The sequence below is a fragment of the Quercus lobata genome, unplaced genomic scaffold, assembly GCF_001633185.2.
Source record: "Quercus lobata isolate SW786 unplaced genomic scaffold, ValleyOak3.0 Primary Assembly Scq3eQI_49, whole genome shotgun sequence".
NCBI classification, from domain to species: Eukaryota; Viridiplantae; Streptophyta; class Magnoliopsida; order Fagales; family Fagaceae; genus Quercus; species Quercus lobata.
The window spans coordinates 20-18,369 of record NW_022154709.1 but is presented as its reverse complement, the minus strand read 5'-3'; the positions used below and the strand labels follow the sequence as shown (position 1 = coordinate 18,369).

General features: G+C 33.7%; 1 protein-coding gene across 1 annotated transcript; it reads left to right on the top strand.

The window, feature by feature from the left end:
- Positions 1 to 4,330: 4,330 nt before the first annotated feature.
- On the top strand, positions 4,331 to 17,643 carry LOC115972997 (DNA-directed RNA polymerase I subunit 2-like). The gene is made up of 11 exons (XM_031093209.1): positions 4,331 to 5,011; positions 9,556 to 9,632; positions 10,213 to 10,276; positions 10,796 to 10,866; positions 12,896 to 12,973; positions 13,065 to 13,110; positions 15,187 to 15,367; positions 15,450 to 15,502; positions 15,648 to 15,721; positions 15,823 to 15,940; positions 16,698 to 17,643. Exons 1-11 carry the CDS (start codon positions 4,535 to 4,537, stop codon positions 16,833 to 16,835), a joined length of 1,377 nt encoding a protein of 458 aa, XP_030949069.1. The 5' UTR covers positions 4,331 to 4,534; the 3' UTR covers positions 16,836 to 17,643.
- The last annotated feature ends 707 nt before the right edge of the window (positions 17,644 to 18,350 follow it).

The following is an 18,350-nucleotide window of genomic DNA, read 5'->3' as shown; positions in this document are numbered from 1 at the left end:
TTCAAGTAGCAAGATTTTGGCAAGTGAATTTGAATTAGGATGATTAAAATTCAAATACCTTTTTTTGGGTAGTTTTTTTAAAAAATCAAAGATTTGGATTTAGCCAAATCCACCAAAGATCTTAAATTTTGAAGTATTTTGATATAAAATAACATCTAACTTCATAGTTTAGATATTTTTAGCCATACCTCAATAGATTTTAAATTTTATAATTTCAAATAGTCATAGGTGTGAAACACATCTAGATAATAAATTTATAAATTTAGAATTGAGAAATTTCAAATCCAATAAAGATTTTTAAATTTTATAAATTTTAGACCTCCTAGTGTTTCTAATAAAGAGTTATAAGGTTGAATTCACTTGAAATATATCAAAGTGACATAAACAAAACAATTTTTTTTTTTAATAGAACCATTTGAAAATTTCATACCAATATATAGATACATACATACATACACACACACACACATATATATATATAAATAATTTTTTTTTTTTTTTTACATTGTTGACTTCTTTTAATGTTGTGGCATAAATTTTGAAATCTCACATTTGTCCAAATCATCGTTATAATTGTATATATTTTTTAATTTTCTTTTTAGTATTACTTATTGTGGGGACCGGCCCAGAATAACAGATTGGCTGGGCCTTGGGCCCGTCTGAGGACCATTCTGTCCGATAAGACGTCGTGGCCCAGAATCCTTACTCAGGCCCACTGGAGCAAGGAGAACACATCCGAGGAGTAATTCCTCCTCGGACGTTCCAAAGTCCAGGTCAACGATGCATCCCAGCTACTGTAGCCCTCACTCCAAACACGTAAAAAGAAATGAGACCCAAAATATCCCAGCAAAGGCTGTCACCACCACATTAAATGCACCACAACTACTCTCCTGGCCGCATTAATGAAGAGAAGACCCCTGAACAGTGCTACCTTGGTCACTGCAACTCACAAAGAACTGGTAAGGGCGTCTGATGGGATAGGTGCTCAAGTAGGGGTTTTGATGATCAACAAGTGTAAGGCCCAGATGATAAAAGAGGGCCTATATAATATGTAAGAGTCCTTCAAGAGAGGGGACGGAGAAAAAAGGAGAGAGGAGACAGAGGAGCAAGGTTTCATTGTACTAATGCATGCTCATGAATAAAATTTCCCCCTTCACATCCACTTTCTGCATCCTTGTTTCCATATCTGCTAAGCACATGCAACGAACCGTTTAAACCAATTGGAACCAAGTTATTCAGCCCATACTTTACAAAATTCATTGTGTGGGACCTTTTGGGCCAAGGCCTGACCATCCAGGACCGGGTTAACTAAGATCGTGTCCCTACACTTATAATTTTAGAATATGTTAATATAAATTAATCAAACATCTTCCACAAAAATTAAATTAAAATTAAGAAAACCTCACCTTCTTTTCTATAAAGCATTAAAACACTACACAAATTCATTAAATTAGGTTTGATATTTTTTCTAAACAAATTATAATACACCAGGAATTTATTTGATCTAAAATTTGGCCTTTCAATTAAACAGATATCACTTATAATTTTTTATTTATTTTTATCATTTATTGTATATTGCAAGTCTTGGAGAATTGTAACAAATATAAAATGAATGTCTTTGGATTTTTCTTTGCTTATTTACGGTTGTTACGTAAGCTTTTGAAATTTCATTTATTCTTCATTAGAATTGTGCCCTTCATAACCCGAAGATTTGAATTGAAATTAGAAAAATGAATCAAATGAAAGTGAAGTTATTATAATGAATTGAATTATAATGCTTCGTTTTTTTCGATCGTAAATCTTGTGTGAATATAATCTTTTTCGTTATCTTATATTTGGTAGTATATAAAAAAAAAATTAAAAGAAAACTATCTTACGACGTTCCTTATTTAGCTTGACTTGGGATAGAGACACAAAGTTGTTTTCTACAAATGCTTTGTTTGTTTAGAGATTATCATTTTTTAAAAACCATTTTCTACAAACCATTTTTACAGAAAAATGTCTTATTTTCTTATATTTGGTAGGAACCTTAAAATGATTTGGAAAATTATCTCTTGATTTTCCTTATTTAACTTTGCATTAGATAGCTTCGCGTGGATAGAGTTATTTTCCAGAAAAATGTTGGCGAAAACAACTATATCTCATGCCAAGTTAAATTTGGAAAGTTCAGGAATAATTTTACTTTGAAATTTTTTTACATATTACAAAATACAGAAAAATACAAAAAAGCTATTTTCACATTGACAAAGTTTAACTATAAAATTGGTTGTAGCCTAAGGTTACAACCTTACTCAATGTCTTTTTATTTGATGTACATTTTGATAAATCTACCATTGGATTATATTTTCTTCTTATATTCTCTATACTTACGAAATTTATAGAAAATTAAAAATCAATAGCTATGTCATCAGAGTTTAAAAAAATTTGTAGTTTAAAATTATGCATAATATATAAGCTAATAGATCATATAGTAAATAATATCCGATTGACACAAAATTTGATATGTGTGATGGTGTTATAAAAATGCTCCAACTCCAATACTCGTCCATATAGCTCGTCCTAAGGAAGTGATAGATGGCATATGGCTTACTCGTCCAAAGGTAAGCTTGTTCATCCATAAAGTTGGTCGGACGAGCTTACTATGTCTTAAACATACTTGGAACTATTTTTGTTTCCCTACCAAGACTACAAATCCTTCCCTCAATTAACGGTTTTAGAAGACGAACCCCAAAAGATATAACTTCCTTGGTAGTTATGGAAGTTACCTGCGAATTCTCCAAACTCTACAATGATTGGAGAGATAACTGCCTCTGATAAACACTATATAAGGTTTCTTCTACAGAAAGGTATTCATTCGGACACTTTTCAGAGAATACTTCATTTTTACTTGGAATCACAAATCCACTGACTTTATCATCGGAGGACTTTTGGCGGGTCTCCTCTGACTTAGTATTTGTATTTTCAGGTTCAAGCCCTAAGATCATCAGCGCCCAAGACTTTCAACCTACTGATTTCCAATGAATCATCAATGTGTATTAAGAGCGTAGAGAACATGCAATTCAACGATCAGATTTTCAAAATATGCAGTAATGTTTATTTTATTGAGTAATGTTGTAGCCTTAGGCTATTACCAATTTTGTAGCTAAATTTTTATCTTTTTCACATAATGTTTTCCATTGAAACAATCAATTTTTTTTTCCATACTATTAATAACGGGATCCTCTATTTGGGTTTCATCATTTTGTGTATTAAAATATATTCACACAAAATTTTAAATTCTCTAAAATATTCCTATATTTTAGTTAAATAATTTTAAATTTAAAACACAAATTAGTTAAAAGAGTAATTTATTATTTTTAAAAAAGCTAATAAATTTTAAACTATTTCCTTTCTCTTCTTCAATCTAAATTATAACTTTTCATTTTAAATTCAATATTTCTAACTTTTAAAAGATCATAAAAATTAAGATACTATTTCTATTTCACTTTTAAACATTATGACACTAAACCTAAAATAAAAAATAAAAAAAGTCTCATTTTATAACTCTATCTCTTTTTATTTATTTTTTATTTTTTTATACAAGATAGAAATTCTACTATAACCTAATTGAAGTGTATATGTATGTGAAACTCCCTCTTAAAAAGTTGAACCCTAGTTCTTACCCTCTACACTCCACAAACACTTAAACTTATAGAGTGATTATTACGCCAAAGGTGCGTAGTGGTTCTATCTCATTTTAAATTATCTAATTTTTTTTTTGTTGAGAAAATTTTAAAGTTGCTAATTGAACTTTGAAAAAGAAGGTAAATTTGTATATATATATATATATATATGGACAAAGTTTAGCTACAAAATTGGTTGTAGCCTTAGGCTACAAACTTACTTAATATATTTTTATTGGATGTGAATTTTGACAAATCTACCATTGGATTACATCTTCTTCTTATATTCTCCATGCTTGCAAAATTTCAAGAAAATTAAAAATCAATAGCTATGTCATCAATAAAATTTTTAAATTGTAAGTTTTTGTAATTTAAAATTATGCACAAAATATAAACTTATAGATTATATAGTAAATGATATCTGATTGACACAAAATTTAACACGTGTATTAAGAGCGTAAAGAACATGCAATTCAACGGTTAGATTTTCAAAATATGTTGTAGTATTTATTTTATTGAGTGATTTTGTAGCTTTAAGCTACAATCAATTTTGTAACTAAACTTTGTTCTATATATATAAAACAGTTTGGACCAGATGGGTGGATACCATGACATAAAAAGCCCAAGTCACATAAAAAGCCCAAACCAAACCCGAACCCTAAAACCCCTCTCGCTCTCTCTCTCTCTCTCAAAACCCTTTTCTTTCTCGTTTTGTCACTCAAAAACCTCTTCAAAACCCCAACTAACAGCTCCCTCCTCCTCCTCCTCCTCCTCCTCGTCACTCCAAAACCATCACATTCAGACCACACCTGCGTTTTCATTCAATACAGACAGAGAGAGTAAAAAGCAAAAAGCAAAAAGCAAAAGCAAAGATGTCACAACAAAAGCAAGAAGACAAGGAGCCGCCCTTTGTTCCCCAGTATTTCGGAACACAGCAGCCGAAACGGAACGTGAAGCCGAGGCCGATGCCGGCTCCGGAGGACCTCGAGCCGCTGCGGGAGCTGTTCCGCCACCAAATCGAGTCGTTCGACTACATGGCGGACGCGGGTCTCTCGATCCTCTTCGACAGCATCAAGCCCGTCCAGATTCACGACTCCTTCTCCAACCGCACCCTCAAGATCTCCTTCGAGAACCCCAAGCTTTTCCCTCCAATGAAGGACCGGTCGTCCTCGTCCTCGTCTCTGTCCTCTTCCAAGTCCACGTTTCGCGAGTTCCTGTACCCTTACGAATGCAGGCAGTTCAAGAGCTCGTACACCGGGGCGTTGATGGCGGAGGTTTGCTTTCAGTACGACGACGGACCTGTCATTAGAGAGCGGTTCAATTTCGGACAGTTTCCAATCATGCTCAAGGTTCGTGCTCTGCTTCGTTTCGTTTCGTTTCGGGTTTTGTAAAATTCATGACATGAATTTTGTTGCTATGTGTGTGTATGTATGTTCATCATTACTAGGTTCATGCTCTGAGTGCTTTTGTTTGTATTTTTATGGATTAGTTAAAGAACTATGTGTCTATATGCTTGTTGATCACAAAAGACTCTACATTTTGGACTAGTTTGAGAGAGTTTGGATAGCCACAATACCCAAGTTTTTTTTTTTTTTTTTTTGGGATAGATTAGAAAAAATTTGATTGAAAAAAAGACTACTTCATGCAAAAAAGACCATGAAGCAGCGGACCTTAGATTTGAGTCTCCAAGCCTGATACTGATCAAATAAAGTTTGGTAAGCGTGTTCCACTCCCTCCGTATACACCACATTGAACATAAAGGTGTCAAGTTCCATATAGTGGAAAAATGTTTTCCCAACCAGTTCCATGAAGCAGCGGAACATAGATTTGTTTCATTTTGTTTCGGGTTTTGTAAAATTCAAGACATAAGTTTTGTTGCTTGTTTGGTTTTTTTTATATGGATTAGTTATGAACAATAAATGTGTATGTTTATTTATCACAAAAGACTCTAAATTTGATTTATTCGTGTGCTTTTGTTTGTTTTTTTTTTTATGGATTAGTTAAAAACTATGTGTCTATGCTTATTTATCACCAAAGACTCCAAATTTGATAAAATGGACTAGTTTGAGAGAGTTTGAATTGCCGCAATATATGTGTTCCTTTTTTTTTTTTTGGTTTGACTACTTTATGCAAAAAGACCATGAAGCAATGACCATGGATGTGAGTCCCCAAGCCTGATACCTATCAAATAAAGTTCCTATGAATGAAGCAAGGAGCTGTCCTCCTGAGCTCTCCACATCCCCAAATGTACGCCTGTTCCTCTCCTTCCATATACACCACGTAAAACATAAAGGTGTCAAGTTCCACATAGTGGACTGATGTTTCCCCAGTCAGTTTCTCCATTCTATCAAAAGATCAATGATCAATAACTCTCTTAGGCATCACCCATGCAACTCGAAATGATCTTAAAGCAAAGCTCCACGACTGGTGGGCCCTCCCACAATGGATCAAAGATTCAAACGATAGTTCATTGATTCCCCCATTACACGGGCACATACAACACCAATCTACTATAGAAAAACCTCTTCTCCTTAAATTGTATGAAATGAGCATCTTTCCTTGTGCCACTTTCAAATCAAAAAAAGGAAACTCTTTGAGAGGTCTTGACCCCCCAAGTACCTAGAGGCAGAGGAAGACCCCTTCAACACACCATAAAAGAATGAATCTCAAAAGTCCCCACTCTTCCTCAACTTCCGCCTCATTCAATCCCCACCATCAGTAGGAGGGATGTGTGACTCCTAAAGGTGGATGAAAGCTGCTACCGAGTCCATCTTCCTATTATTAAAGTCACAATGGAACTGCACATCCCAACTCCTCCCCCTCTGCTGCCTCATCAATAAAGACTCAACAGAAGCCTCCCGATCAGTAGCATTCTCATACAAGATTGGAAAAGATTCTAAGAGGATGGTCGCTACACCAGCAGCCATGCCAAAACTGAACCCAATTCCCCTGACCAGCTTCATATCGGACATGTTTTGGTTTTTGGTTTATTTGGAGTTTGTTGGGTTATGCCAGTGTCTGTTGTTGAGCGTTTTGCTTGCTAGCAAGGTTGTTTTGGTCGCCATCGCAATGGAGATATATGGATGGTTGTCCCTCATTGTTTGATGTGGTGTATTTGGAAGGAAAGAAATAGTAGGTGTTTTGAAGACAATGAGCGTTCTATGCTTGATCTCAAGCTTCTTGTTTTCAGAACCTTACTAGAAGGTTCTCAGTTTGGAGAAACCATTATTTTTCTTCTTTTTTGGATTTTCTTGATTTATGTAATCTATGTAATTGATTTGTACTCCCCTATATACTTCCTGTGTACTTAGGTGTCTCTCTCTTTTCGTTATCAATGAATCCTTATTACTTATAAAAAAAAAAAAGTTCTTGCCTATTATACATGCTTAAGGTTTGTGCTTTGTGTTCTGGTTTTATAGAATTCATCACAATTTGTGGTTTTGTTTTGATTAGTTAATTTTGAGTGCTTGTTTGTTTATTCTGGTTTAGTTAAGAACTATATGTCTATGCTCATTTATCACAAAATGTGATATATTGCATGAATTTGCATAGTGATTATGGTTAAATATAATGGAAAGTTACAAAACTAGCTTCAAGGGAACCAATGCCTTCAAATTTGATAAAATGGATACAATTGTTTTCACATAATTAAAGTGCATATAACTTTATTGATTCAAGGCTAGAAATTGGGTACCACTAGTCTATAGCACTACAACAATCAAGTCCTAAGAAGTAGCAGCAAATGGCGGAACAAACAACCAAAACAAGTGCACTAAACACACGTTTCTACAAATTTAAACTAACTAATAAATAAAAGTAATGCTTGCACATAACAAGTGTGCCCTAGGCTTTGGTGCTCTTTCATTGTGGGTTTGCTAGTGCACTTTTGTCTATATTTTAGTGGCTGTTGAGCAACTTTCGGTTGGCCCATCAGATGGGTACCTATTTCTGGTAGGGAAGGGGTATGGGTTGAGTTGAAGTAATATTTGGAGAATTAGAACTAAGTTTGTGATTCAAAGAACTCATGAGTGAATATATATATATATATATATAATAGTGTAATTGCACAAAACGGCGTAACTTAAGAACCCAACTCATAGGGGGCATATGACAATTAATATATCACTTAATTTAGGTATATTTATTTATTAAGCATATCTTATGTTTATTTTAAGGTTTTAGAATAAATTAAAAGTATCAAAATCTTTAAAAATGTATCTAAAATTGAAGAAATTATTTATTTAATTTTTATCCTTCTCAACATATTGAGGATACACATGCAGGAGTGTCCCGTGCATGTTTGTGTCCAACATGTGAGCATGTGATTGACATGGATATGCCGTATTTTTTGGAATGTCTGTACTTAAGTATACAAGAGATGCACCAACAACTATTGTGTAAAATTACACAGATTTATCATTTCAAATGAATTAGAAAAGGAAAGTTGTCATGAAGTGATACCCATTCATATAAGGATCTAAGGAATATGAACTTCAATTCTGAAACTGATGTTTCATGACCCTCGATGTACATTGAGGGTTTCTGTCATTCCAAATACACCACATATGGAAATGATGAATTGCATTCCAAATGCCTATGCCATGATGCCTTCCAAAACAGCCTTGCCAACAAGCTAGTAAATCAATCTCACCGCTAGGCATTAGGCATCACAATGATGTCACTTCCTAAGATTATCCATGGTGAGGATTCTTCCCAAAGCTGTTTTCCAAGCAAAAATGGCACTCTAAGTGGAGCCTTGGGCTTCCAAATACGCCATGGGAAAGATGAACCGTCACAAAAGAAGTCTTACAAAGCTTTATGCAGACCCTAGAATTTCTTGGTCCTCATTGGATTTCAGTACTTTATAAAAAGACTTGACTTCAAACACACTATATTTGAATGGCTTCCACCACAATGTTGTTCTCTACATTTCTTCTTACTCTGGAGGAGTACAATAAATAATTTTTATATAAGAAATATTTCATTGATTTTTTTGTTTTGTTTTGTTTTTTTTTTTGATTTGGAACATGATATTTTTTTTGTTTGGGGTTCATTAAGCTATGCCAAAAGGTGTTATGGATCTGTTAGCTAGTTGGAAAGGCAACTTTAGTGGGTAGTAATGGTAGGATTTGGAGTATGATTCCCCGTTGCCTCATGCAGGGCATTTGGCGGGAACGGAATGCTCGGACACTTGAGGGTTATGAAAGATTGGTTCATGACCTGAATTTATTATTCCTCAAGACTTTGTTTGTGTGGATACATGCTTCGGGTTTGTTTGAGTGGTAATCAAGTGTTCTTTTGTCGTATCTTTCCTCTACTTCATTTGCTCGAACTCATGTAGCCACCCCTTGCTTACTGTTATTTATTTTCCTTAGAGGGGTGTTTATTCATTTTTGAATGTTCTTTTATGTAAATTTGGTCTTTATAATATGTTGCAATGATTTTTTGTTTCATTTATGCAATAATTCAATTTTTTTAATGTGGAAATTTGTGAAGCAGCATTTTTCTAGAATTTAATTCATCCACCAATGAAGTCAGTAATTTAAAAAAAAAAAATTCACCGAACAAAAAGAGAAATTATTTTGATTTTTTGATCTCTTTAGTACCATTTGTTTGTTGTGATCTAACCTGTATCTTGTCATCCTATTCGGATGTTGGTATGAGTGTATATGCAGGGTTCAATACACGTTGTTGAATATAGTTATGCATAGTGCATACACATGAAGTTACATTTTGAATGCCTATGCTTTCGGTGCTCAATAAAGATAACAACACATAAATTGGTTGCTTGTTATTTAAATTAAGCCATACTGTATTTTATATGGTGGAATCACCTAAATTATCCTCTTCTTCTTTTTTCCATTCTGGTATTTCATGAATGTATTATATGCAGTCAAAGTATTGTCATTTGAGAGGTGCAGATCCCCAGAAACTAGTCTCTTGCAAAGAAGAACCATCAGAAATGGGCGGGTAAGTATTGTGATGTCCTTCAAAGTAATAAAAACATAGTGAATGCATTATCTTGCTTATGAAACTAATGAGAATATGGTTGCATTATCTTGCTTATGAAACTTAGACGTATATTAGTATATAGTTGCATCATATTGTCAATCAAAAGACTAGAATTTGCTAACATAGTGAATGCAAATAAGTTAAGTGTTTCTACAATTGTGCTGGAGATTTCAGTACCATTATAAATGTGATAAAAGCTTGAAATCTACTTATCGTGGTCTTTTAAGATTCAAGTATCAATCCCCGCCTATACCAAAAGCCGATTGGTGTCTTGGTTTGATGATAAAGAGCACAATCATTAAAAACGGACGCCATAGATTGAAACTCTAAAAAAAAAAAAAAGATTCAAGTATTATTTACTGTCGCATTTTTCTCAACTATGTTCTTCAGGGAGGAGAGTTTGTTAAAGATATTTATCAGTGTTTTTAAAAAAAAAAAAATTTAATTATATTTTTATAGTTTTTTTTTTTGTTTTATCTGAATATAATTCCTAGTTCATTAAATTTCTTCCCCCCCTAATTTTTCGTTGTTTCTATAGATACTTCATCTTGAATGGTCTTGAAAGAGTGGTTCGACTCTTAATATTGCCAAAGCGGAATTATGTAAGTGAGCCCTTTTGTCTTTTGCATATCTTTTGTGATAGTCAAGTGGGTGAAGGTGTTCGACCTTATATTATGGCTTGAGCTTGGATTTATTGTAATATTGGGAAGATCTAAAAAAAAACTTGAGCTAGTTAGTTGCTTTTTTTGTTTTTGATAGGTAATAGATATTTTCATTAAAAAAGTCCATCATGTTTATGATGATGAACATATTGTACTAGAAACAAATACAAACAAATCAAACAGAAACAGAAACAAGTTACACGAAATCAAAAACGGAAATACATTGTGTAAAACCCCGAATACGAGACCACCCAAACAATTTCCCAACTAGTTAGTTGCTTAATTTATGTTATTTTATGTTTGGTTAACATTGAAATTTTTGATGCATCAAGGATAGTTTTTGAAGTGAATCAGTACTTTTTTTGATGTAATCTTTTTCTCTTTTTTATTTTTATTTTTAAAAATTTTCCACCTTACTAATAAATATTGCATAGCTGAAGTAAGCTGTTTTTGATCCAGCCAATGAGTATGGTGCGGAATTCATTTAGTGATCGCAGAGAAGGATATACCGATAAAGCAGTTGTCATAAGGTCCTCTCTTCATACTATGCCAGTGGAGTATCTTCTTGTCTTATTTACATATCTAATTTTTATGTTCCTATCAGATATCTCATGCTGATTTAGTAGGATAACTGAGGATTTAAATATGGATTTATTTTGTGTAATTTTGAAATATGATAATCTAATTTGACAGCTTATTCTTGTATATAGAATTTTAAAGATACCACAATATAGAATTCTGTAGATGCGTATAGCTGTGACATTTATTTACAAATTTTTGGTCCAATAATTTCACATTCTTATTTATATATAAGTCTCACTTATGTAGGGTGAAATATGATATCTAAGCCTGTCACCAAGTTCATTCATCCTACCCTGATTCTGTGAAAAAGAGCTTTGAAACTAAAATTTCTGGTTGATGTCCAGCTTTTTAGCTAATAAAATTTCTAAGAAAGAAGATATTATAAGCCTGTAATCACCCTAGGGTTCCTGGGAGTCAGTAGTTAGGATTTTGCATTTCACACCCTAGGGGTGACACTTCAGGGTTCAGACATTCACTTGAAGTAATAGTAATTGGATTCTGATCCTTGTTCATATTTTGACAAGAAAACTAAGAGACCCAATAAACTTGGGGGACGAGCACGTATACTCGGACCTAATATGAGATTAAAAACAAATGTCACATTGGACAAGGGCCATAAATGATAAAGCCCTATTGAACCACAAGATAGGTCCAACGTAGTATACCACCAATGTATGGTATACCTTTGCCTAACAACTTCAAAATTTAAAACTAATAGCGTTGCAGCTCCAACATATATCATCATTCCTGCAGCCAACTGTAAGACCAGAAAGATCTCCCCAATTAATGCATTTGATGTCATTCTGTTTGTGAGCTCTTGCGCAAAAAATAAAACAATGAAAACAAATTCTTTTGCATCAACTTTGCTGTACTTAATGGCTATTGAATTCCCCTAAGAGGCATGTGTTAGGTAGGCAATTAGATTGTAAAATAGAAAACAGATTTAAGAACAATTAAGTCTTAAACAAGAAGTTGACCATGGCCTAAAAGGATAATACTTAAGTACAATTCCTAGGGTGCAGTACATTAGGTTCCCCAATTAAATTCAAACACATAGCTGTATTGAATTAATTGTCCTAAGAAAATATTACACTGTTTGTGCTTCATTGGTCAATGCAACCATGCATTTGAATTTAATTAAAGAGCCTAATGTAGTGTACTTAAGTTTTGCCCAGCCCAAAATACATCATTGATTTACCTCTAGAATGAGAGTCAAATGTGTCAGACTACTAAAATTTGTAATCTTTTCTTTTCCTGCACCAGCCTGACCCCCCTAAAAAGTCATTTCATTTAATTTTTTCCCCGAATAGACAACAATAAGGCAATGCAATGAACTTTTAATAACCTCTCTTTGTCCTGCCTAGCTATTTGAAAGGGAAGGCTTTGCCCAAGAGAGTGGTTGTTATTTTTTTTAGCGTTTGTTAGTAAACTTTGGAGTTTGAGCAATTGAATGCCTTTTGTTTTTTGGTTTTTCCTTTTCCTTTTTAGCTCTTGGTTCATTCCTCTGTTTTTAGATAGTTCAGTTAGGACCCAAGTTTTAAGTGGGACATTTACAAGTCTTTTGAGATTGAATTGTCACTAATGACAAAGGTTTTTTTTTTTTTTTTTGCATGAACATCTTTGTTACATTAAGTGTTTCAAGTGCACATATTATCAAAAAATTCTTGCTTTTAGGTACCTGGTTCTTCTCTAACCGTTACCTATTTTTTTGGCCTGTTTTCTCATTTGAGGTATCATAAATACAAAGTTTCATTTCAGTTTCTGTGATATGCATGTTAATGATTAGATCCCTTTTTCTATGTTGATTATGAAATAGTGTCATATTAGTAATGTTTCTTTGTGGACATGGATGGAATTCCCATTATTGTTAATAGTCAACCAACAAAAAATCCCTTTGTTGTGTCAGCTTTCACAAATTATTGCTTATTTACTCGTTTTCACTTTGTGGTTGTGATTGCTTTTTAATTGTCATTTCAGGTGTGAAAGAAAAAATCAGTCTTCAGTATCAGTCAAATTGTATTACCTTCGTAACGGAAGTGCAAGACTTGGATTTTGGTAAAGCTATGCTTGGGTCTAAGAAACTAACTTTTTTGGCTTGTGATTTTGAACGTGCCTAATTAATTTGTCCTTATATTTTATTTTATAGGATACAAGGGAGGGAGTACTTGCTTCCTGTAGGCGTTGTTCTAAAGGTGGGGTTTGTTGCATGCAATTTCTTTCAGATATCCTTGGGCCTTTTGCATTTTGTGGAATGATTCTATTTTATGAATAACGCTTTCCAGTTATTAAGGAATGTGATTTTTGCTGAAGCAGATGCATGTTCTTCATATCAACTACCCTTCTCATGGTGATTCAACCAGTCACTAAGTTCAGCAAAGTTGATGCAAAAGAAGTTCTTTTAATTTTTTCACTTAAGATTTCAAGCCCAGGCTCATTAGGCTAATATTAGTACACTAATCCTGTTTGTAAAATATGACCTTCCTACCTTTTGTATGGATCAAAGTTTGGTTTACCAACATATTCTTTTTATAAATTGACACTATCCACATGAGGTCTACTCCGTTAGTATACCTAAAATCCACTGTAACTTGCACTTGCATATGACGTTTTTTGAGAAAAGTGATACTTTTTTGACCAGTAATTTGGAAAAATGACACTTTGAATTCATTTGTGTGTGTGTGTGTGTTTAAATTATAAGTTGCAGTTTCAAATATAATGACATATTTTAGGAGATACTAATTGAGCATTAGGTGAGCAAAGTGCCACATTTGAACCATGGGATTAGGGGTTTGGCTTGTTTTGTGGTGACCAATTACAACCTTTCCTATAAATGGATGGGGTGGAGGGGAATTTTTATTTTATAACCCAACCTGCATTCAAGGTGAGGGGTAGGTTTTGTCCTCCATGCCTTTCGTGGATATGATTGTAAGTATAAATAAGTGTGATATCTATACATGTGTACATAACTATTTCTTAGGGTAAAAAATTTCCATGGGGCAAGGACTTCTATTTCCAAGTGTTGTTAACATCGGGCTTGGGCTAGCACATGGGCGATCCTTAGCCCGCTGGCAGTGGTCTTGTAAAGCTTATGACAGAGATTGTTTCTTTGTGGTAAAAGACAACAATAACAGTATACAAAACATTTGTGATATTTTATTGTAATTCTAGTGTACTTACTGTTAGGAACAATCCTAGACATCAAATATAGGCTATAGTGTCTTTTTGAGTGAAAAGGAATTATGGAAGGTGCTAAAATGTAATATGAACTTCCCCATTTATATGATGGGCATATTGAGAAATTTTAGCCATCCATTCAAATATTAAAAGCTGTGTGAAAGTGCTTTCCTTTGGCAATGTAGCTTAGGCCTTTCTCTCTCTCTCTGTGTTTTAGGTTCTGATGTTTGGAGTCTTTTGTTTTGTTTGGTTTTTTGATGAATGGATTAGTATTATTATTATTTTTCATTTGAGCTACATTTCTGTTCCCCATTTTTCTTTCATATTTCTTGCCATCCACCACCAGGAATCGATTTTTTGTTCATTCTCTCTTTGGTTAGTCCTATGGATTGATCTAATCCTTGATAGCAGCTCATATTAGCTCTTTATGAGAAGATACAGATTTCAAGGGATGCCTTTAAAATTGCCTTTATTTTATTGTTTTTCCTAAAATTTAATTTCTACTTTACAATTTCTTATTTACCAAAACACGGACTACAATTTTCTTTTCTTTTTATTTTTGTTAGTTTGCATGTCTGTGAGGTCCATCTTGGTTTAATAAATAAATAATTAACCATCATTTAAGATTGACATATGCTTCCATTCATGGAGGTAAATAAATTGCTATCTCTTGTATTGTTTAATATGTATTTTTCCCTTTTTGATTCCTCTATTTTGTTCTTAATTATAAAATGCTCGTCAGCTCTTAATCTTTGTGTTATGCCAATAAAATAAAATTTATTGAATGGCCCAATTGTTTTTACACAACATTTATGCAGTTAGGGTGCCAATATGCCAAAGTTTTTAATGAATTAGTTTTCGAGAAGCTTGTTGACATTCTTCAACAAATTTGAAGAGTTAGTATGGAGTGAATATTTGCAATAACCTTATGAATTTTTTTAAAATATTTTTATTTTTAAGCATGAGATAGACTTTTATGTAATGTGTATTTTTAGTTCTATTTTGTGGTTGGCCTATTGTATTATCATGCACAATTGCTTATTTATTTATATCTGTTATGTTGGTCTAATGGATTTGCATATTTTAATAAACAGGCTCTTGTTGACACGACTGATCATGAAATTTATGTGAGTTTGACGTGCTGCTATAGTGAGCGAGATGAGATGGAAAAGGGTGCTGTTGGCACTCAGCTTATGGGTGAAAGGGCAAAAATTATTCTTGATGAAGTTCGTGATCTGTCTCTTTTCACTCGTCTTCAATGTCTAGAGCATATTGGTACTTGCTATGGGATATTGCATTTTCAGTATTGATTTTAAATAATAATTATATAAGTTAACCTTGGTTAATGCTAAATTAGGAGAGCATTTCCAACCTGTTATGGAGGGACTGGAAACCAAAAATTATTCTGATGTAAGTCATGATTTGTTTCCTGTTACACTTTATTCTATCCTGAAATAGAATTAGGGTAAAAATTACTTTGCACGCAGAACCTGAAGTGTAACTACTATATAATTGTTTTCTCTGTTAATTGGTTTCATCTTTCCTTTCTTGGCAGGTTGCTGATTCTGTTCTTGAAGACTACATATTTGTTCACCTTGATAACAATTATGACAAGTTCAATCTGCTCATGTTAGCCATTCTCTCTTTCCCCTCTTATGTTTCTCTTTCCCAACACAATGGTGCTGCCTTTTGTCTCACAGATTAATTTGTATTTGGCTTCTTTTCCTTAGCTTTATGCTGCAGAAACTTTTCTCACTTATAGATCAGACATCTGTACCAGACAACTCAGACTCCTTGCAGAATCAGGAAGTCTTACTCCCCGGTCATCTGATTACCATTTATCTCAAGGTAAAAAACTGAACGGCTATGTTCCATAGGAAGTTTTCTAGTATAACGTATGATTGCAACCATTTTTTTAATTAAATGCATTGCATTCATATCATTTTGTTATCTTCTACTGTTTGAAGACTCAAGCTTTTGACTTCTCTAATTCCACTTCAACTCAAACAGATTCCCTAACCTGATCAAGTTGTAATGTCTATTGGCAACAACTTAAATGTCTTTTTATTTGGGGAATGTTATATTTTTTAAATGAAAACGTTTATCTTTTACCCTTCCTCTGTTTGATGTGGGGTTTTGAATAATGTGTCTGTGTCCTTGCAGCACTTATTGCAATGATGTGTTTTTAACATTTTGGTTAAAATATAGTGCTAAGAAATTCACAACCCTGAATATTAGAATTATATGAACAAGTCTTGGTATAGAAACCCAGTGCCTATTATGCAACTGTTATCATCTCTCTCTTTATACTATGTTGTCATCTTTTGTGGCATATCTTTTCATAAAATATTCATTTATGGATAAAGGAACATTCCATCATTTTGCCATAGTATGGGCCTTGAATTTGTGCCATACTGCTTACTCATATTAATTTATCACCATATTTTGCTGATACGTTGTACACAGGTTGTCATGGTCATCCGATGAACTTTTCTTGCATTTTTATAATGATTCTCATGCCTGCTAATTTAATTTTTTTCCAGTGTTTTATGAGTTTTGGTTGTATATACTGTTTTTTTGACTTTATATATTTTGTGATTTCTAGGAAAAGCTAGAAGATTGGCTGCGCAAGGCAAAAAAGTCTCTTCAAGATGAGATCAATAAAAAGAGCAACATCAACAACAAGGGCAGCAACAACAAGAACAAAAGTTTTGATTTTTGCAGCTGTATGTTATATTTTTGAGTGCTTAAAGAATTGCCATCTCTTTTCTCCTCTTCTTTTTTATTCCCCTCTCTTAATTTCATTTCCATATGAAATGTGTCTCAAATGTCAGGGCAGCATCCCTTTTTTGATTCTTCTTGAGATGCTTGATCTTTGTAATTTTCCATTCATAACAGTTGGGGTATATCTTTTTTGCTTCCCATGTACTTGGGTTCATCCCTTTTGCATTTAATTAATGATTCATTTACTTTAAAAAAGTCTCAACAAGTGTAGCTAGCTGTGGATGTATTCTTTGGATTATTTTCAGTGCTGATAGGAATAGATTTGTGGGTTATTCAATGTGTTGTTGAGATGTTTTCAGAGTGAGTTGTTGGCATAATGTTTGGTGTGGAACTCAACTGTTGAAGGCGTTATATCCCAAATTGTATTCTTTATCTGTGGAGAAGGATGTTTTTGTTCACTCCTGTTTGGAGGTGCTGAAGAGGAGACACGCTCACAGTTTGTGGATATTAATTTTGACTTGATCTTATGATTGGAATCAGTAATCATTTGAATTGTTCTTTGATACCTTGTATCCCAAAATCCTAAGAGGTATGGGCCAATATAGATTGAGTTGGAGACTTAAGGGATGATAAATTTGATATTCGTTCCCATGAGGCTTTAAGATGCTCTGTAGTGGCTTTTCCTTGGAGGAGTGAATTATGTACAATGCTCCCAAAAGATTGGCTTTCTTTGTTTGGACCGTAGTGTGGAGCAAAATACATACATGTGATAATCTTATGAGGGAGTACACCTTTGGTAAATAGGTGTTGTACGTCCGAAGATAGGGGTGAAACAAGTGGACAGCTTACTAATTCATTGTGTTTTTGCTAAAGGGTTGTGATCCTCTGTTTTTCCATGCTTGGAGTTCTTTGGGTGTTACCTTTTAGCAATGATGGATTGTGGAATATTTCACTGTGGAACGGTTGAAAGTATGTGAGTCATGGTCAACTGCATTGCGCTTGATGGATAGTCCATGGTGTTTAATTGGGTAACATGGATGGGGAGGAATAACACATTTTTATCGGGGTGTGGTGCTTCGCGGTTTGGTGGTGAAAATAAAGAGTTTTCTGTGTTGTTTCGAGTGGTAGCTATACTGGGACAGACGTTTGAGGATTGAGAGTTTAATGGCTTCTTTCTTAGTGCTAATCTTTTATCTCCCATTTTGGGTGGGTGTAATCTTTAAGCGGAAGTGCCGTTTAGTATTGTTATGTCTGACATTTTCATATGGTGCAATTATGAATAGAGTTTATGAGTACAGGATTAACTCGGATGGTTTAATAAAAGTAGATCCGAATATTTTTAACGTTTATGGCACGGTAAGATTTGCTTCTATTGTTTTTTTTTTTTTTTTTTTTTTTTTTTTTTTTTTTTTTGTGTGTGTGTGTGTGTGTTTGTTTTCTCTCTCAATTAATGCCTGAATTTGGTTTTTAAGAAGAATGAAGTTAAACACATTTGATAATCATCCATCCTTTTGAATTGAATTTGAATTACTGT